The 23,420-nt window shown below is 23.0% G+C and overlaps 1 protein-coding gene and 1 long non-coding RNA gene across 2 annotated transcripts in view; one reads left to right on the plus strand and one right to left on the minus strand.

Moving 5' to 3' along the window:
- LOC145297515 (uncharacterized) overlaps window positions 1-2,606 on the plus strand; it is a 54,544-nt gene extending 51,938 nt beyond the window's left edge. Inside the window, exon 2 of the long non-coding RNA XR_013870255.1 lies at window positions 2,432-2,606. This is a non-coding gene — a long non-coding RNA (uncharacterized LOC145297515). The remainder of the gene's footprint in view (window positions 1-2,431) is intronic.
- Window positions 2,607-4,316: 1,710 nt separating this feature from the next.
- The window catches only part of LOC145297514 (propionyl-CoA carboxylase alpha chain, mitochondrial-like), a 139,081-nt gene continuing 119,977 nt past the window's right edge, over window positions 4,317-23,420 (minus strand). Inside the window, exons 22-23 of the mRNA XM_080143415.1 lie at window positions 6,861-6,938; window positions 4,317-4,851 (exon numbers count right to left, since the gene is read on the minus strand). Coding sequence (XP_079999541.1) covers window positions 4,783-4,851; window positions 6,861-6,938 — 147 coding nt within the window. The 3' untranslated portion in view covers window positions 4,317-4,782. The remainder of the gene's footprint in view (window positions 4,852-6,860; window positions 6,939-23,420) is intronic.

Raw genomic sequence — 23,420 nt, forward strand, 5'->3', positions numbered from 1 at the left:
ATAAAGATTTATTAGTTGCAAGTCTGTCCTCCCCCCACCCAGTCTTGAAGCGGCACTCCCGCTAAGTGGAATGAACCGAATTCCTCTTGAGAATATCAAATTTAGAAAATGTCTCAATCACTGAGATATCCCCTTTAAGGGAGATGATGACGTTACATTTTTGGGGGTTATTTTTTTTAATTCAATTTTCACCCCAAACAAGACACAGTGCCACTTTGAAGACATAAGTTGCAGGGGTACTATGAAGGGAGATGAGCAACAAGATGTTTGTTCACATTACACTTGAACTTCTGCATATCAGTACAGTTGGGAAAGCAGAATCTCGGAAGCGAGTTCCAAAGTCTAGCAGCTCTGAGGAAGAAACTATTTGCACCAAGGGATCTCTACTGTAAAGGGGTGGGATTTAGCTGCTTGTCGGAGGTATTCACGTCGAAGGGGTAGAAGAGCTTGTAGTTCATCAGAGCATTCACCATTAAAGTACTTGTAGAATAGGCAGAGGGATGCAACATTTCATCGATGGGACAGAGGCTGAAGCTTAGGACCTATCAGGTTGGCGACTCTCTTTTGAACCCTGTCAAGGAGTGAGAGACAAGTAACATATGTGACAACAGTACGCTAAACATGTGCGAATGGCAGCCTTATAGAGGTACAGGATACTTTCAGGCATAAGTAGTTTTCTAGCACGGTAGAGAGAGCCTACCTTCTTCGCAGCAGCCTTAGCAATACTCTCAATGTATCTATTCCAGTTCATGTTCCCTGTAAACGATAGACCAAGAAGTTTAAAGGAAGTACTTTCGGGTAATGTGTTCTTGGCCATTGGTGGTAGAGAAGGTTTCTTGTAATTATTGCAGGAAACAAGCTTAGTATTGGCAGAATTGAATATGACCATCCATTTTTGTGCCCATTCAACTACAGATTTGAGGTCATCCTCTAGTGCTTCTGCCATTTCCTTAGATATGTGTTCATTTGTTTTCCCCTCGTGTCTGTTATAGAGAGTGGTGTCATTGGCAAATATACCCATCTCCGAAACAATTTTATCAGGGAGGTCATTTATGAATATCAAGAAAAATAAAGGTCCAAGGATAGACCCCTGAGGTACTCCCGCATTTATATCATATTGTTTAGATGAATGACTGTCAAGAACAACCTGGATTTTTCTCTTATCTAAGAAGGAATTAATTACTTTATGAATTCTTCCAGTGATACCATATAATCTAATTTTCCTTAGCACACCATCGTGCCATACCTTGTCAAAAGCCTTAGATATATCTAGAGCTACCACTCTACCCCCCTCTGTTTTATCTAGTGAACGGTGAAAAGTTTTTTGTAGGAAGGTATCAACGTCCCCTTACATAAAGCACCTGAAATTCCCAAGTGATCAAAACTTTATCATAAAGAAAGTGAATGACAATTTCCATTATGACTTTGAAACCCATTATTTAAATGGGTCAAACAGTATATTAGACTACTGTGTGTGAGTGGATGGTTTACATTTCAATTGGATCCGATCCCTAGCATTGTACTGAATGTTGTCCCTCTTCCTTTCCTCCCTCCAACATCAAAACAGTATTTTTTTTCATTTTTTAGTCAATTAGTGATAATGAGATATGGCTAACTGAATTTTTTTTTTTCCACACACCCATATCTTCTATATAATAAAATGACAGCAGAAATTCCCCTCTGAACCAAAGTATCGTAAGTTTGCAACAACAGATGCCACATAAAAATTCAATGCATCTAAGCTAATAGCCATTGTCTTATGTAATTTTCAAACAACACTTTAGACACATTCAGTCGTGATAATAAAATACCACATTGCATCAGACGAGCAACACCATCACAATTGCAACATTTTTAGAGGAGTTCCTATTTTTCTCTCTAAATATTTAGTCCGAACACTGATACCAGTTGACACTGGGACCAATGTCTATTCTGATTAGCTGATAATTCTCATATTCCGGAATTCTATTCTTCCCATTATAAACGAACAATAAATAAAATAGAATTAAAAAATGGGGCGTCATTAAGAAACATTATTTGGTCCAGCGATGCGGGTGATACAAAAAATACAACTTTTGTTGTTAAAACAATTGCAAAAAACAATAAATAAATAAAAAAATAAATGTAAACAAACAATACAAAATTCCACTTCTTTGGAAAAAAATAAATATATATAAATATTCAGTAAATTTACACATGCATGTGTGTGTGTGTGCATGTGTTTGGTTCAGCATGTATTTGAAAACAAACCAACTTTTGTTGTTAAATACTTTGCAAAAAAAATTTTTTTTTTAATTAATAAGTGTAAATAAACATTATAAACTGCAACTTTTCTTGATATTTACATTTTTTCTTGTATTTCTATTTTTGTCACGGAATGTGTATTTAAAACTTTTTTTTTTAATTTATTGTTTTTTCTTTTTTTTTTCAGGTCAAATTATGGAGTGTTCGGCCGATAAAAAAGGATGCATCCTTGTTATTGTAATAAAATATGCATCAAATATGCTTAAAAGCCAAATCACAACGTAATATTAGAAAATAACCAAATATTTTACTTGTTTGAAATTTATAACATAAATATGTTTCGGGGCTAGACTCCATCTTCAGTATGTTGTTTTCTTTCTTTTTTCTTCTTTTCCTTGCCATGTTGTAAAGTTAGAGAAAGAAAGAGCCGCGCATGGTATCTGAGCGTTTGTATTTTGAAATGTTGGAACAGTGCGTAGGTCACGCGAGACTAACGTCAGGGGTGTGAGTTCCATGTAGAAACGTTGTTTTGTCACGTGACATTTGCCGTAAAGACATGGGAAATAGCTTAAAGTTCTAATTCCTTTGAAAACTATTTTCTTTAATTATTAATTTCTACCTTATTGTTTTGCACGCATTTTTTATATTTTCATTACTGCAACATGGCAATTCATTAAATACTACGGGTTTCTATTCGTACAGTAGCAAACAAAACAAAATTATATTTGAAAGCAGCATCCACAAATATAACAAACATAAGAAACATACATTTTGCCTTTTCTGTTTTTTTCTTTGAAATTTGGTATATAAGGTATTCAGACATGTGGAAAACTTTTTATTTTTTTTTTACAAAAACAAAATTCACTTCACTTTCTTTTTGAAAAAATACTTATTCTGGCTCAGAACATTTTAAACTGGCGCTATTTTTCACAGCATTGTCTGATTATAAATAAAATAAATGAATTAAAAAAATTTACATTTCTCTATGCTAGCTTTCAGATAACCAATTATAGGAGTTTTAAATAAATATGAACTTATCTATTTAATTATTTGCATATCAGATTAATAGGTGGAATAATATTTTGTTAATAGTAAATTTTTTTTTTTTTAGAGATTGTTTAATATATTATCAAATCTGTTCCAAGATTACGAAACTTATATAATAACACTGGATTAAAAACTTTGTCTTTAATAAATAAATCTACATAGAAGGAAAATTGAATTTATTTATTTTGTTTGTCAATCTCTGGACATCATTTAATGCCAAGAAAATGTCTGCCTTTTTTTGTGTTTAGGTTATTTGGTTTTATGACTTTTTTTGTTATATTTGGTATATTTTGTTGAGGCGATTAGCATGTTTTAGATTTACTATTTCTTATAGAATGAAGGATCATACTCGTTTGTAGTATATGAACCCCTTTCAGGTTATTTAATATGGTCATTTTGGTAAAAAAAAAATTTATGCTTCAGGTTCTTTATATATTCAAATATTTCTTGTGTTTGGTTTGATTGTTTTATAGAAGAAAGTTGTTTCTGTTTATGGCTTTGCAAAACATAATTGAGTTTTGCAAAGGAAAACAAGTTAGGTTTTGTGGCAAATCAACTGCTGTGGGTCATTCTATGCCAAATATGATTTGTATATATAATTTGTATAATCTGAAAAACGGTTCGCCGGATAATTCCATTGTATAATGTTTTGGGTTTTTTTTCGTTCCTACGTGAGGGTCAGAGTGGTGTGTTGGGAAGTTGGGGAGCTAAACCCTGATCTTCAAGTCTTTAAACAAACAAGCTCTCATCCTAAGGCATCACAAGTTGCCAACCACGGCCAATAGGTGGCTTCATTGAGGGACTTTTACTCTTTTCAGGGGACAGTCAGCATATTATGATGCCCTACTGATAGGGCCAGAATGGAAATGGAAAACAAAACCAAAAGGAAGCAATTTATTTTAAATAAATGAGTAGCATTACCATCTTGTTATAAAAATAACAAAAAGTGACGATTGAACGATTCATACATGGTAAAAAGTTTCATAAAAATTCCAGATGTGAAATTATTAACACAAATGCTGGGATAATTATTTGAATTTTCTTTTTTTTATTTCTCTGATTGATATGTACGATATCATACGATATGATAATTGTGTGTAAATTACATTAAAAGGTAATTACATTTAATATCCAGATTTAAAAATAAAATGCTGAAATTTGTAAAATATTTTTCAAAAATACTTTGGTTTAAAATTCAGGAGTAAAAAAAAAAACAAAAAAAAACAAATAAAATGAGGGGAAAAAAAAACTGGAAAATAAAAAGTCATCCAGAGACCAAACAAAATTTTTTTTTGTCCTCAAAAAGACAGAATCAATTCCAATAATTCTCCTATAGTTCTATTCATTTGTATATTCTATCACTACCCCCCCCCCTCTCCAAATTTCTGCATATTTACTTTTTTTTAAAAGGTATTGATATAGCGGCAAGTTCAGGCCATTTCTTGAATGACTAATTCCATACAGCATTAACATTACTAGCATATGAGTACATTATTCCAGTTCTACGAGAATGTCGGCTTCATTCACGGTTGCTCCTGCTGCAAACGCAACTTTTTTCACCTAAAAAGAAAGAGAAGAAAATGATTAAGAAATGTTTTATTTTTATCCCAATCATTCTAGAAGGTGTGGAGGGAGGAGAGGGGCTTATAAATATTCCTGATTGAAAACCAGCATCATGATTGAATAGCATTAAAACAGGGATGACCAATATATAGCATAGGACACAAAAAGTACAATTACAAGTGATGCACCAAGCGACAATATTAAAAGAAAAACATGCAGATACAAAAAAATAAATAATTGATTTCTAGAGGAAAAGGAAAGTAGAACAAGAATGCAAGTTACTAAAAGAATTTTGTTAAAATTAAGTCTAATCTAGAACATAATTTGGTGTTTATCCAATATAAATTAAAAAAAAAAAATGGTAAAAAAAATTATTATATATTTATTAGTTAGGTTTTTAAAAAGTACACTACAACAAAAATTATGCAACTTGAAGCAATTTCTTTTAAACAAGCAAAAAAAATTTTAACAGAAAGTCTCATCTGACATTTTCTCCTAAGATTAAGGTCAAAGGCCAAGCAACATAATTCAGAGTTTAAATATCAGTCATCATAATATCATAAAAATTGTTTACTGATCAAATTTTATAAAAACAAAGTACTGCATGAATTTGCATAAATTTTAGTTTACATTTTGTTCTTTTTAAGTTTATGCATTTTTTTTAATATTGAGGTAATATTTCATTGATTTTATTCAGCAAAAAGTAAACTTAAAAACTTATAAAATAAATAACTTACGTGTTAGTTTCTCCTTTTTTTTTTTTTTTTACACCAAATAGTAAACACTTTTTAACAGCGAAATGTCTCATTCGCTATTTTCTGCTTAAATTAAGATCAATCACACATCCATCATAAACCAGCTAAAAATCACTTGCTGATCAAATTTTATTTTATAAAAACAAAAATACTGGATGAATTTTTTCATATATTTTAGACCTTTTTTTTTCTAAGTATTTTAATATTATTAGTTTCACTAATTTTATTGAACAATGTAAAGGAAAGTTAAAAATTTATAAAATAAAAATTTCATTAAAATAAATAAAATTAATAGTGTACAGATCTTTTTTAAACTATATAGTGTTTTAATATTGAATAAAACTGCGTATTTACACTGAAATAAATAAAATTATTCTGTATTGATAAATGTTTTCATTCATATATATTCAGTATATATATATATATATCAAATTATTTTTATAACCAATAAATATGTCAATGTTCTTGAATTTCGTAATAAATTGAAATTTAAAATTCAAACTTGTCATTTTAGTAATTGAAAGTTTATCTTTTATCTGAAATCCTTTTCTTTACATTTCATTTCTATACATGTACATTTCATGCTTTCACATAAAATGTTATAATTTTCTCCATTTTATTTTAATTCAATAAATATTAAGATAATTAACGTTTCATGTTATTGTATTGTTGTTGATATTGTTAACATTTCCAATTCTTCTAGTTCTGAAATTACATTGTCTCCCCCCCCCCGTTCTGGTCTCTTCAAAATGAAACCAAAAAAGTTGTACTGTGACAGTAATATACAAGTGCCTTATTATTTCATGTATTTACATAAAATTTTATAAGGCAATATGATATTTTATGTATTGATTTTTTTAAATTCAATTTTCACCCCAAACAAACAGTGCCACTTTGATGTAGGAGGCTACTATCAGAGACAGAAGTTGTAGGGATACTATGTAGGGAGTTGAGCAGCAAAATGTTTGTTCACATTACACTTGCACTTCTGCATGTCAGTACAGTTGGAAAGTAGGAACCCGGAAGGGAGTTCCAAAGTCTGGCAGTTCTGGGGAAGAAACTTACATCTAGGGATCTTTACTGTGTAGGGGTGGGATTTTGCTGCTTGATTTTCAGTATTTACTTCAGTAGTACTCAATATGTCACTAGTGCCAGGTAATAAGTAATAAAAATATATATGACAATTAAGCTACATAGTGTCTTATAGGTTTCACTGGCATAGGAAATCTCCAAACAATAAAATATTGTTACCTTTCCTGTTTTTCCGGCAACTAAACTATTCTGCATTTTCATGGCTTCCAATACACACATTTCTTGGCCCTCAACAACCTGAAAACATAAAAAAGTTTGCATAAAGAGCCAACGAAACATTTTTATTGATAAAAAGAAGATAATCCTGTGAGGGTATTCTTAAAGAAATGTAATTGGTCCAGGCTCTGAAAAGCTGATTATGATCTCATTCAGAATTCTCGTTATATCAAAAAACAAAAATAAAGAGAAATCTGTATGATGTACGTACCTGTGACGAAATGACAATATTATATTCCAAAAATAATGTAAATTGATCGAGTAGATTTTATTTTTATAAATCAAATCATTTTTAAATGATTAATGGAAATTTGTAACTATCACAACAACTATCAAATCATTTTTAAATGATTAATAGAAATTTGTAACTATCACAACATCAATCATTTTTAAATGATTAATGGAAATTTGAAACTATCACAACATAAATGAAATAATTTTAAAATGATTAATAGAAATTTGTAACTATCACAACATAAATCATTTTTAAATGATTAATGGAAATTTATAACTATCACAACATAAATCAAATCATTTTTAAATGATTAATTTATGTTGTGATAGTTACAAATTTCCATTAATCATTTAAAAATGATTTCATTTATGTTGTGATAGTTACAAATTTCCATTAATCATTTAAAACTGATTTGATTAATGTTGTGATAGTTACAAATTTCTATTCATCATTTAAAAATGGCTTGATTTATGTTGTGATAGTTACAAATTTCTATTAAACATTTAAAAATGATTTCATTTATGTTGTGATAGTTACAAATTTCCATTAATCATTTAAAAATGATTTGATTTATGTTGTGATAGTTACAAATTTCTATTAATCATTCAAAAATGATTTCATTTATGTTGTGATAGTTACAAATTTCCATTAATCATTTAAAAATGATTTGATTTATGTTGTGATAGTTATAAATTTCTATTAATCATTTAAAAATGATTTCATTTATGTTGTGATAGTTACAAATTTCTATTAATCATTTAAAAATGATTTGATTTATGTTGTGATAGTTACAAATTTCTATTAAACATTTAAAAATGATTTGATTTATGTTGTGATAGTTACAAATTTCCATTAATCATTTAAAAATGATTTATTTTGTGATAGTTACAAATTTCTATTAATCATTTAAAAATGGCTTGATTTATGTTGTGATAGTTACAAATTTTTATTAATCATTTAAAAATGGCTTGATTTATGTTGTGATAGTTATAAATTTCTATTAATCATTTAAAAATGATTTGATTTATGTTGTGATAGTTACAAATTTCTATTAATCATTTAAAAATGATTTCATTTATGTTGTGATAGTTACAAATTTCCATTACTCATTTAAAGATGGCTTGATTTATGTTGTGATAGTTACAAATTTCTATTAATCATTTAAAAATGATTTGATTTATGTTGTGATAGTTACAAATTTCTATTAATCATTAAAAATGATTTGATTTATGTTGTGATAGTTAAAAATTTCTATTAATAATTTAAAAATGATTTGATTTATGTTGTGATAGTTATAAATTTCCATTAATCATTTAAAAATGATAGATGTTGTGATGGTTACAAATTTCCATTAATCATTTAAAAATTATTTGATTTATGTTGTGATAGTTACAAATTTCTATTAATCATTTAAAAATGATTTGATTTATGTTGTGATAGTAACAAATTTCCATTAATCATTTAAAAATGATTTGATTTATGTTGTGATAGTTACAAATTTCCATTAATCATTTAAAAATGATTTCATTTATGTTGTGATATAAATTTCCATTAATCATTTAAAACTGATTTGATTTATGTTGTGATATGAATTTCCATTAATCATTTAAAAATGATTTGATTTATGTTGTGATACAAATTTCCATTAATCATTTAAAAATGATTTGATTTATGTTGTGATAGTTATAAATTTCCATTAATCATTTAAAAATGATTTGATTTATGTGGTGATAGTTACAAATTTCCATTAATCATTTAAAAATGATTTGATTTATGTTGTGATAGTTACAAATTTCCATTAATCATTTAAAAATGATTTGATTGATGTTGTGATAGTTATAAATTTCCATTAATCATTTAAAAATGATTTGATTTATGTTGTGATACAAATTTCCATTAATCATTTAAAAATGATTTGATTTATGTTGTGATAGTTACAAATTTCTATTAATCATTTAAAAATGATTTGATTTATGTTGTGATACAGATTTCCATTAATCATTTAAAAATGATTTGATTTATGTTGTGATAGTTACAAATTTCCATTAATCATTTAAAAATGATTTGATTTATGTTGTGATACAAATTTCCATTAATCATTTAAAAATGATTTGATTTATGTTGTGATACAGATTTCCATTAATCATTTAAAAATGATTTGATTTATGTTGTGATAGTTACAAATTTCCATTAATCATTTAAAAATGATTTGATTTATGTTGTGATAGTTATAAATTTCCATTAATCATTTAAAAATGATTTCATTTATGTTGTGATAGTTACAAATTTCCATTAATCATTTAAAAATGATTTGATTTATGTTGTGATAGTTACAAATTTCCATTAATTATTTAAAAAAATAACTATCACAACATAAATCAAATCATGTTTAAATGATTAATGGAAATTTGTAACTATCATAACATAAATCATGTTTAAATGATTAATAGAAATTTGTAACTCTCATAACATAAATCATGTTTAAATGATTAATGGAAATTTGTATCACAACATAAATCAAATCATTTTTAAATGATTAATGGAAATTTGTAACTATCACAACATAAATCAAATCATTTTTAATTGATTAATTGAAATTTGTAACTATCACAACATAAATCAAATCATTTTTAAATGATTAATAGAAATTTGTAACTATCACAACATAAATCAAATCATTTTTAAATGATTAATGGAAATTTGTAACTATCACAACATAAATCAACTCATTTTTAAATGATTAATGGAAATTTGTATCACAACATCAATCATTTTTAAATGATTAATGGAATTTTGTAACTATCACAACATAAATCATTTTTAAATGATTAATGGAAATTTGTAACTATCACAACATAAATGAAATCATTTTTAAATGATTAATAGAAATTTGTATCAAAACATAAATCATTTTTAAATGATTAATGGAAATTTATATCACAACATAAATCAAATCATTTTTAAATGATTAATGGAAATTTGTAACTATCACAACATAAATCAAATCATTTTTAAATGATTAATGGAAATTTGTAACTATCACAACATAAATCAAATCATTTTTTAATGATTAATGGAAATTTGTAACTATCACAACATAAATCAAATCATTTTTAAATGATTAATGGAAATTTATATCACAACATCAATCAAATCATTTTTAAATGATTAATGGAAATTTATATCACAACATCAATCAAATCATTTTTAAATGATTAATGGAAATTTATATAACAACATCAATCAAATCATTTTTAAATGATTAATGGAAATTTATATCACAACATCAATCAAATCATTTTTAAATGATTAATGGAAATTTATATAACAACATCAATCAAATCATTTTTAAATGATTAATGGAAATTTATATCACAACATCAATCAAATCATTTTTAAATGATTAATGGAAATTTATATCACAACATCAATCAAATCATTTTAAAATGATTAATGGAAATTTATATCACAACATAAATCAAATCATTTTTAAATGATTAATGGAAATTTATATCACAACATCAATCAAATCATTTTTAAATGATTAATGGAAATTTATATCACAACATCAATCAAATCATTTTTAAATGATTAATGGAAATTTATATAACAACATCAATCAAATCATTTTTAAATGATTAATGGAAATTTATATAACAACATCAATCAAATCATTTTTAAATGATTAATGGAAATTTATATAACAACATCAATCAAATCATTTTAAAATGATTAATGGAAATTTATATCACAACATCAATCAAATCATTTTTAAATGATTAATGGAAATTTATATAACAACATCAATCAAATCATTTTTAAATGATTAATGGAAATTTATATCACAACATCAATCAAATCATTTTTAAATGATTAATGGAAATTTGTATCACAACATAAATCAAATCATTTTTAAATGATTAATGGAAATTTATATAACAACATCAATCAAATCATTTTTAAATGATTAATGGAAATTTATATAACAACATAAATCAAATCATTTTTAAATGATTAATGGAAATTTATATAACAACATAAATAAAATCATTTTTAAATGATTAATGGAAATTTATATAACAACATCAATCAAATCATTTTTAAATGATTAATGGAAATTTATATAACAACATAAATCAAATCATTTTTAAATGATTAATGGAAATTTATATAACAACATAAATCAAATCATTTTTAAATGATTAATGGAAATTTATATAACAACATCAATCAAATCATTTTAAAATGATTAATGGAAATTTATATAACAACATCAATCAAATCATTTTTAAATGATTAATGGAAATTTATATAACAACATCAATCAAATCATTTTTAAATGATTAATGGAAATTTATATCACAACATCAATCAAATCATTTTTAAATGATTAATGGAAATTTATATAACAACATCAATCAAATCATTTTTAAATGATTAATGGAAATTTATATAACAACATCAATCAAATCATTTTTAAATGATTAATGGAAATTTATATAACAACATCAATCAAATCATTTTAAAATGATTAATGGAAATTTATATAACAACATCAATCAAATCATTTTAAAATGATTAATGGAAATTTATATAACAACATCAATCAAATCATTTTTAAATGATTAATGGAAATTTATATCACAACATCAATCAAATCATTTTTAAATGATTAATGGAAATTTATATAACAACATCAATCAAATCATTTTTAAATGATTAATGGAAATTTATATCACAACATCAATCAAATCATTTTTAAATGATTAATGGAAATTTATATAACAACATCAATCAAATCATTTTTAAATGATTAATGGAAATTTATATCACAACATCAATCAAATCATTTTAAAATGATTAATGGAAATTTATATAACAACATCAATCAAATCATTTTAAAATGATTAATGGAAATTTATATAACAACATCAATCAAATCATTTTTAAATGATTAATGGAAATTTATATCACAACATCAATCAAATCATTTTTAAATGATTAATGGAAATTTATATAACAACATCAATCAAATCATTTTTAAATGATTAATGGAAATTTATATCACAACATCAATCAAATCATTTTTAAATGATTAATGGAAATTTATATAACAACATCAATCAAATCATTTTTAAATGATTAATGGAAATTTATATCACAACATCAATCAAATCATTTTTAAATGATTAATGGAAATTTATATCACAACATCAATCAAATCATTTTAAAATGATTAATGGAAATTTATATCACAACATAAATCAAATCATTTTTAAATGATTAATGGAAATTTATATCACAACATCAATCAAATCATTTTTAAATGATTAATGGAAATTTATATCACAACATCAATCAAATCATTTTTAAATGATTAATGGAAATTTATATCACAACATCAATCAAATCATTTTTAAATGATTAATGGAAATTTATATAACAACATCAATCCAATCATTTTAAAATGATTAATGGAAATTTATATAACAACATCAATCAAATCATTTTAAAATGATTAATGGAAATTTATATAACAACATCAATCAAATCATTTTTAAATGATTAATGGAAATTTATATAACAACATCAATCAAATCATTTTTAAATGATTAATGGAAATTTATATAACAACATCAATCAAATCATTTTAAAATGATTAATGGAAATTTATATAACAACATCAATCAAATCATTTTAAAATGATTAATGGAAATTTATATAACAACATCAATCAAAACATTTTTAAATGATTAATGGAAATTTATATCACAACATCAATCAAATCATTTTTAAATGATTAATGGAAATTTATATAACAACATCAATCAAATCATTTTTAAATGATTAATGGAAATTTATATCACAACATCAATCAAATCATTTTTAAATGATTAATGGAAATTTATATAACAACATCAATCAAATCATTTTTAAATGATTAATGGAAATTTATATCACAACATCAATCAAATCATTTTTAAATGATTAATGGAAATTTATATCACAACATCAATCAAATCATTTTAAAATGATTAATGGAAATTTATATCACAACATAAATCAAATCATTTTTAAATGATTAATGGAAATTTATATCACAACATCAATCAAATCATTTTAAAATGATTAATGGAAATTTATATCACAACATAAATCAAATCATTTTTAAATGATTAATGGAAATTTATATAACAACATAAATCAAATCATTTTTAAATGATTAATGGAAATTTATATAACAACATAAATCAAATCATTTTTAAATGATTAATGGAAATTTATATCACAACATCAATCAAATCATTTTTAAATGATTAATGGAAATTTATATAACAACATCAATCCAATCATTTTAAAATGATTAATGGAAATTTATATAACAACATCAATCAAATCATTTTAAAATGATTAATGGAAATTTATATAACAACATCAATCAAATCATTTTTAAATGATTAATGGAAATTTATATAACAACATCAATCAAATCATTTTTAAATGATTAATGGAAATTTATATAACAACATCAATCAAATCATTTTTAAATGATTAATGGAAATTTATATCACAACATCAATCAAATCGTTTTAAAATGATTAATGGAAATTTATATCACAACATCAATCAAATCATTTTTAAATGATTAATGGAAATTTATATCACAACATAAATCAAATCATTTTAAAATGATTAATGGAAATTTATATAACAACATCAATCAAATCATTTTTAAATGATTAATGGAAATTTATATCACAACATCAATCAAATCATTTTTAAATGATTAATGGAAATTTATATAACAACATCAATCAAATCATTTTTAAATGATTAATGGAAATTTATATAACAACATCAATCAAATCATTTTAAAATGATTAATGGAAATTTATATCACAACATAAATCAAATCATTTTAAAATGATTAATGGAAATTTATATCACAACATAAATCAAATCATTTTTAAATGATTAATGGAAATTTGTATCACAACATAAATCAAATCATTTTTAAATGATTAATGGAAATTTATATAACAACATAAATCAAATCATTTTTAAATGATTAATGGAAATTTATATCACAACATCAATCAAATCATTTTTAAATGATTAATGGAAATTTATATCACAACATAAATCAAATCATTTTAAAATGATTAATGGAAATTTATATAACAACATCAATCAAATCATTTTTAAATGATTAATGGAAATTTATATAACAACATAAATCAAATCATTTTTAAATGATTAATGGAAATTTATATAACAACATCAATCAAATCATTTTTAAATGATTAATGGAAATTTATATAACAACATCAATCAAATCATTTTTAAATGATTAATGGAAATTTATATAACAACATAAATCAAATCATTTTTAAATGATTAATGGAAATTTATATAACAACATCAATCAAATCATTTTTAAATGATTAATGGAAATTTATATAACAACATCAATCAAATCATTTTTAAATGATTAATGGAAATTTATATAACCACATCAATCAAATCATTTTTAAATGATTAATGGAAATTTATATAACAACATCAATCAAATCATTTTTAAATGATTAATGGAAATTTATATCACAACATCAATCAAATCATTTTTAAATGATTAATGGAAATTTATATAACAACATCAATCAAATCATTTTTAAATGATTAATGGAAATTTATATAACAACATCAATCAAATCATTTTTAAATTATTAATGGAAATTTATATAACAACATCAATCAAATCATTTTAAAATGATTAATGGAAATTTATATAACAACATCAATCAAATCATTTTAAAATGATTAATGGAAATTTATATAACAACATCAATCAAATCATTTTTAAATGATTAATGGAAATTTATATCACAACATCAATCAAATCATTTTTAAATGATTAATGGAAATTTATATAACAACATCAATCAAATCATTTTAAAATGATTAATGGAAATTTATATCACAACATAAATCAAATCATTTTTAAATGATTAATGGAAATTTATATCACAACATCAATCAAATCATTTTTAAATGATTAATGGAAATTTATATCACAACATAAATCAAATCATTTTTAAATGATTAATGGAAATTTATATAACAACATCAATCAAATCATTTTTAAATGATTAATGGAAATTTATATAACAACATAAATCAAATATTTTTTAAATGATTAATGGAAATTTATATCACAACATCAATCAAATCATTTTTAAATGATTAATGGAAATTTATATCACAACATCAATCAAATCATTTTTAAATGATTAATGGAAATTTATATAACAACATCAATCAAATCATTTTTAAATGATTAATGGAAATTTATATCACAACATCAATCAAATCATTTTTAAATGATTAATGGAAATTTATATCACAACATAAATCAAATCATTTTAAAATGATTAATGGAAATTTATATAACAACATCAATCAAATCATTTTTAAATGATTAATGGAAATTTATATCACAACATCAATCAAATCATTTTTAAATGATTAATGGAAATTTATATAACAACATCAATCAAATCATTTTAAAATGATTAATGGAAATTTATATCACAACATAAATCAAATCATTTTAAAATGATTAATGGAAATTTATATCACAACATAAATCAAATCATTTTTAAATGATTAATGGAAATTTATATCACAACATCAATCAAATCATTTTTAAATGATTAATGGAAATTTGTATCACAACATAAATCAAATCATTTTTAAATGATTAATGGAAATTTATATAACAACATCAATCAAATCATTTTTAAATGATTAATGGAAATTTATATCACAACATCAATCAAATCATTTTTAAATGATTAATGGAAATTTATATCACAACATAAATCAAATCATTTTTAAATGATTAATGGAAATTTATATCACAACATCAATCAAATCATTTTAAAATGATTAATGGAAATTTATATCACAACATAAATCAAATCATTTTTAAATGATTAATGGAAATTTATATCACAACATAAATCAAATCATTTTTAAATGATTAATGGAAATTTATATCACAACATCAATCAAATCATTTTTAAATGATTAATGGAAATTTATATCACAACATAAATCAAATCATTTTTAAATGATTAATGGAAATTTATATAACAACATCAATCAAATCATTTTTAAATGATTAATGGAAATTTATATAACAACATAAATCAAATCATTTTTAAATGATTAATGGAAATTTATATCACAACATCAATCAAATCATTTTTAAATGATTAATGGAAATTTATATCACAACATCAATCAAATCATTTTTAAATGATTAATGGAAATTTATATAACAACATCAATCAAATCATTTTTAAATGATTAATGGAAATTTATATCACAACATCAATCAAATCATTTTTAAATGATTAATGGAAATTTATATCACAACATAAATCAAATCATTTTAAAATGATTAATGGAAATTTATATAACAACATCAATCAAATCATTTTTAAATGATTAATGGAAATTTATATCACAACATCAATCAAATCATTTTTAAATGATTAATGGAAATTTATATCACAACATAAATCAAATCATTTTTAAATGATTAATGGAAATTTATATCACAACATCAATCAAATCATTTTAAAATGATTAATGGAAATTTATATCACAACATAAATCAAATCATTTTTAAATGATTAATGGAAATTTATATCACAACATAAATCAAATCATTTTTAAATGATTAATGGAAATTTATATCACAACATCAATCAAATCATTTTTAAATGATTAATGGAAATTTATATCACAACATAAATCAAATCATTTTTAAATGATTAATGGAAATTTATATAACAACATCAATCAAATCATTTTTAAATGATTAATGGAAATTTATATAACAACATAAATCAAATCATTTTTAAATGATTAATGGAAATTTATATCACAACATCAATCAAATCATTTTTAAATGATTAATGGAAATTTATATCACAACATCAATCAAATCATTTTTAAATGATTAATGGAAATTTATATAACAACATCAATCAAATCATTTTTAAATGATTAATGGAAATTTATATCACAACATCAATCAAATCATTTTTAAATGATTAATGGAAATTTATATCACAACATAAATCAAATCATTTTAAAATGATTAATGGAAATTTATATAACAACATCAATCAAATCATTTTTAAATGATTAATGGAAATTTATATCACAACATCAATCAAATCATTTTTAAATGATTAATGGAAATTTATATAACAACATCAATCAAATCATTTTAAAATGATTAATGGAAATTTATATCACAACATAAATCAAATCATTTTAAAATGATTAATAGAAATTTATATCACAACATAAATCAAATCATTTTTAAATGATTAATGGAAATTTATATCACAACATCAATCAAATCATTTTTAAATGATTAATGGAAATTTGTATCACAACATAAATCAAATCATTTTTAAATGATTAATGGAAATTTATATAACAACATCAATCAAATCATTTTTAAATGATTAATGGAAATTTATATCACAACATCAATCAAATCATTTTTAAATGATTAATGGAAATTTATATCACAACATAAATCAAATCATTTTTAAATGATTAATGGAAATTTATATCACAACATCAATCAAATCATTTTAAAATGATTAATGGAAATTTATATCACAACATAAATCAAATCATTTTTAAATGATTAATGGAAATTTATATCACAACATAAATCAAATCATTTTTAAATGATTAATGGAAATTTATATCACAACATCAATCAAATCATTTTTAAATGATTAATGGAAATTTATATCACAACATAAATCAAATCATTTTAAAATGATTAATGGAAATTTATATAACAACATCAATCAAATCATTTTTAAATGATTAATGGAAATTTATATCACAACATCAATCAAATCATTTTTAAATGATTAATGGAAATTTATATAACAACATCAATCAAATCATTTTTAAATGATTAATGGAAATTTATATCACAACATAAATCAAATCATTTTAAAATGATTAATGGAAATTTATATCACAACATAAATCAAATCATTTTTAAATGATTAATGGAAATTTATATCACAACATCAATCAAATCATTTTTAAATGATTAATGGAAATTTATATCACAACATAAATCAAATCATTTTAAAATGATTAATGGAAATTTATATAACAACATCAATCAAATCATTTTTAAATGATTAATGGAAATTTATATAACAACATAAATCAAATCATTTTTAAATGATTAATGGAAATTTATATAACAACATCAATCAAATCATTTTTAAATGATTAATGGAAATTTATATAACAACATCAATCAAATCATTTTTAAATGATTAATGGAAATTTATATAACAACATAAATCAAATCATTTTTAAATGATTAATGGAAATTTATATAACAACATCAATCAAATCATTTTTAAATGATTAATGGAAATTTATATAACAACATCAATCAAATCATTTTTAAATGATTAATGGAAATTTATATAACCACATCAATCAAATCATTTTTAAATGATTAATGGAAATTTATATAACAACATCAATCAAATCATTTTTAAATGATTAATGGAAATTTATATCACAACATCAATCAAATCATTTTTAAATGATTAATGGAAATTTATATAACAACATCAATCAAATCATTTTTAAATGATTAATGGAAATTTATATAACAACATCAATCAAATCATTTTTAAATGATTAATGGAAATTTATATAACAACATCAATCAAATCATTTTTAAATTATTAATGGAAATTTATATAACAACATCAATCAAATCATTTTAAAATGATTAATGGAAATTTATATAACAACATCAATCAAATCATTTTAAAATGATTAATGGAAATTTATATAACAACATCAATCAAATCATTTTTAAATGATTAATGGAAATTTATATCACAACATCAATCAAATCATTTTTAAATGATTAATGGAAATTTATATAACAACATCAATCAAATCATTTTAAAATGATTAATGGAAATTTATATCACAACATAAATCAAATCATTTTTAAATGATTAATGGAAATTTATATCACAACATCAATCAAATCATTTTTAAATGATTAATGGAAATTTATATCACAACATAAATCAAATCATTTTTAAATGATTAATGGAAATTTATATAACAACATCAATCAAATCATTTTTAAATGATTAATGGAAATTTATATAACAACATAAATCAAATCATTTTTAAATGATTAATGGAAATTTATATCACAACATCAATCAAATCATTTTTAAATGATTAATGGAAATTTATATCACAACATCAATCAAATCATTTTTAAATGATTAATGGAAATTTATATAACAACATCAATCAAATCATTTTTAAATGATTAATGGAAATTTATATCACAACATCAATCAAATCATTTTTAAATGATTAATGGAAATTTATATCACAACATAAATCAAATCATTTTAAAATGATTAATGGAAATTTATATAACAACATCAATCAAATCATTTTTAAATGATTAATGGAAATTTATATCACAACATCAATCAAATCATTTTTAAATGATTAATGGAAATTTATATAACAACATCAATCAAATCATTTTAAAATGATTAATGGAAATTTATATCACAACATAAATCAAATCATTTTAAAATGATTAATGGAAATTTATATCACAACATAAATCAAATCATTTTTAAATGATTAATGGAAATTTATATCACAACATCAATCAAATCATTTTAAAATGATTAATGGAAATTTGTATCACAACATAAATCAAATCATTTTTAAATGATTAATGGAAATTTATATAACAACATCAATCAAATCATTTTTAAATGATTAATGGAAATTTATATCACAACATCAATCAAATCATTTTAAAATGATTAATGGAAATTTATATCACAACATAAATCAAATCATTTTTAAATGATTAATGGAAATTTATATCACAACATCAATCAAATCATTTTAAAATGATTAATGGAAATTTATATCACAACATAAATCAAATCATTTTTAAATGATTAATGGAAATTTATATCACAACATAAATCAAATCATTTTTAAATGATTAATGGAAATTTGTATCACAACATCAATCAAATCATTTTTAAATGATTAATGGAAATTTATATCACAACATAAATGAAATCATTTTTAAGTGATTAATGGAAATTTGTATCACAACATCAATCAAATCATTTTTAAATGATTAATGGAAATTTATATAACAACATCAATCAAATCATTTTTAAATGATTAATGGAAATTTATATCACAACATCAATCAAATCATTTTTAAATGATTAATGGAAATTTATATCACAACATCAATCAAATCATTTTAAAATGATTAATGGAAATTTATATCACAACATAAATCAAATCATTTTTAAATGATTAATGGAAATTTATATCACAACATAAATGAAATCATTTTTAAATGATTAATGGAAATTTATATCACAACATAAATCAAATCATTTTTAAATGATTAATGGAAATTTGTATCACAACATCAATCAAATCATTTTTAAATGATTAATGGAAATTTATATCACAACATAAATGAAATCATTTTTAAATGATTAATGGAAATTTGTATCACAACATAAATCAAATTATTTTTAAATGATTAATGGAAATTTATATCACAACATAAATCAAATCATTTTTAAATGATTAATGGAAATTTGTATCACAACATAAATCAAATCATTTTTAAATGATTAATGGAAATTTATATCACAACATCAATCAAATCATTTTTAAATGATTAATGGAAATTTATATCACAACATAAATCAAATCATTTTTAAATGATTAATGGAAATTTATATCACAACATAAATCAAATCATTTTTAAATGATTAATGGAAATTTGTATCACAACATCAATCAAATCATTTTTAAATGATTCATGGAAATTTGTATCACAACATAAATCAAATCATTTTTAAATGATTAATGGAAATTGGTATCACAACATCAATCAAATCATTTTTAAATGATTAATGGAAATTTGTATCACAACATAAATCAAATCATTTTTAAATGATTAATGGAAATTTGTATCACAACATAAATCAAATCATTTTTAAATGATTAATGGAAATTTGTATCACAACATAAATCAAATCATTTTTAAATGATTAATAGAAATTTGTATCACAACATAAATCAAATCATTTTTAAATGATTAATGGAAATTTATATCACAACATAAATCAAATCATTTTTAAATGATTAATGGAAATTTGTATCACAACATCAATCAAATAAGTATGAAGTATTGTTGAGTTATGTCCCTTTGTTTCTTAAAATTTTTTAAAATGGTGGACTAGACAGTCACTTCTCACATACTCATAAAAATTTTTTTATTTATTTTGCCTGAACTGTGGATTGAATATTCAATTCTTAAAAATATGACTTGCATCTGCATTTTACTTAGCATTTTATTACTATGCCACAAATGCTTGCAGACAATTCTCATAAACTTTGGAAACCTTAAATCTATTCTTGTTTTGTAAATGTACAATCTAACGCTTTATCACAACGTATACATATTTTTTTATTTGCTAACGACTCAACTTCGTCAAAAAAGATTTAATTCTGGTATTTAAATCTTTAATAATGCTTTAGAATACGAGTACAATTTTTAAAAAAAAGACGAGAACAAAAGAATAGATATGATAAGAAATACATAAATTAAAAACTGAAATAAAATAATGTTTCTGAATGTTTTAAATGAGGATTGGTTATTCGTATTAGTTGGATTCATTCCATGGCGCAGTATTTAAAGTACTTGGAAAAATCAATTTTAAAATTCTTCTTCTGAACATTGAAGGTTCAATCCTCAGTGTAGGCGACCGAAAAATACAATTGCGAATTACTTAGGACCTCTGTCCAGTCATGGCAGACAGAACAAGAGCATGCTACCCCTGTGAAGTAAATAAAGGGTTCCGCTCAAAATTCCATCCCTTAGTTTGACAGAAACATTCCAGAGTTCGACAAGATACACCTGAAGTAGGTTGGAGGTTACATTGACTGAAACATTGTAAAAATCACACTCAAGATGAGAACACAGTAGTTCAATGAATCCAAATGATACAAATAAAATAACTTAAGATAATTATAAAATTTTAACTCACAGTTTGACTTTTGAGCTCGCCGCTTTAAGCACATATATTCGCAAGTCCTACATACTCTTAATAAAATCTTCAAGGAATTTGGAATGGGCTCCTTTTTAATAGGTTAGCATGCTCTCATTCCGTCAGTCATGACCGGACAGAAGTCTTAATTCACAACTGTATGCTTAACATTGGCCGCACCAAAGATTGAACCTTCAACGTTCAGAAGAGTGTCAGCTGCAACTGAATTTTAACTAGTGCTTTATCTCTTATATTATGGATTATTGCGGACAATTTTTGTAAGAATTTTGACAGACTGAAACCTATTCTTGTTTTTGATTTACAATCTTACTACTTTTCACTATAGATTACTACTTATATATATATATATATATATATATATATAGGTTCACATATAGTGCTGTTTTACTGTATCACAACTCATCAGTGCGGCTAGACTAGCAACTACCTCAAGCCAGGTTTGAAACTTGACCCCCTAAGCGACAGTCAGCTCTCCTAACCATACGCTATTTGGCTGCTGTTAAGATAGGCATGTGAATTAACAATGTTCAAATATTGCCCAAACGCCTAAGCTCTATTTGTTTACACAAAAATCATCACTTGATACCCTAATGGCAGTTTGTTTATCACTTCCCAATATGCGCAACCCAAGACAGGGAGAATTTTAGTCATCCACACTACTGTTTTGCTGTATCATCAGTTTTAATCAAAAAAAAAAAAAAAAATACATATCAATCCTCAGCTTAAAATTCAGAAACAAGAAAATTTTTATTCAGTTAATTTAGTAGTAAATAAATATGAATTGGGAACAACTAAAATGGTAGCATTACAGTTGGTTATAAGAAAGGATCTTGAAATGCACAAAACAAAATTTTATATATATATATATATATATATATATATATATATATATATATATATATATATATATATATATATATATATATATTAGTGATGGGATGATTCCAATATTTTTCCCCGATTCTAATACAATTACCAATTCCATACTAAATTCTTGATTCCGATACAATTACTGATTCCGATTCTTTATAAATC

This window comes from Euprymna scolopes, chromosome 18 (genome assembly GCF_053919585.1).
Source record: "Euprymna scolopes isolate OS-2025 chromosome 18, ASM5391958v1, whole genome shotgun sequence".
Taxonomy (NCBI): domain Eukaryota; kingdom Metazoa; phylum Mollusca; class Cephalopoda; order Sepiida; family Sepiolidae; genus Euprymna; species Euprymna scolopes.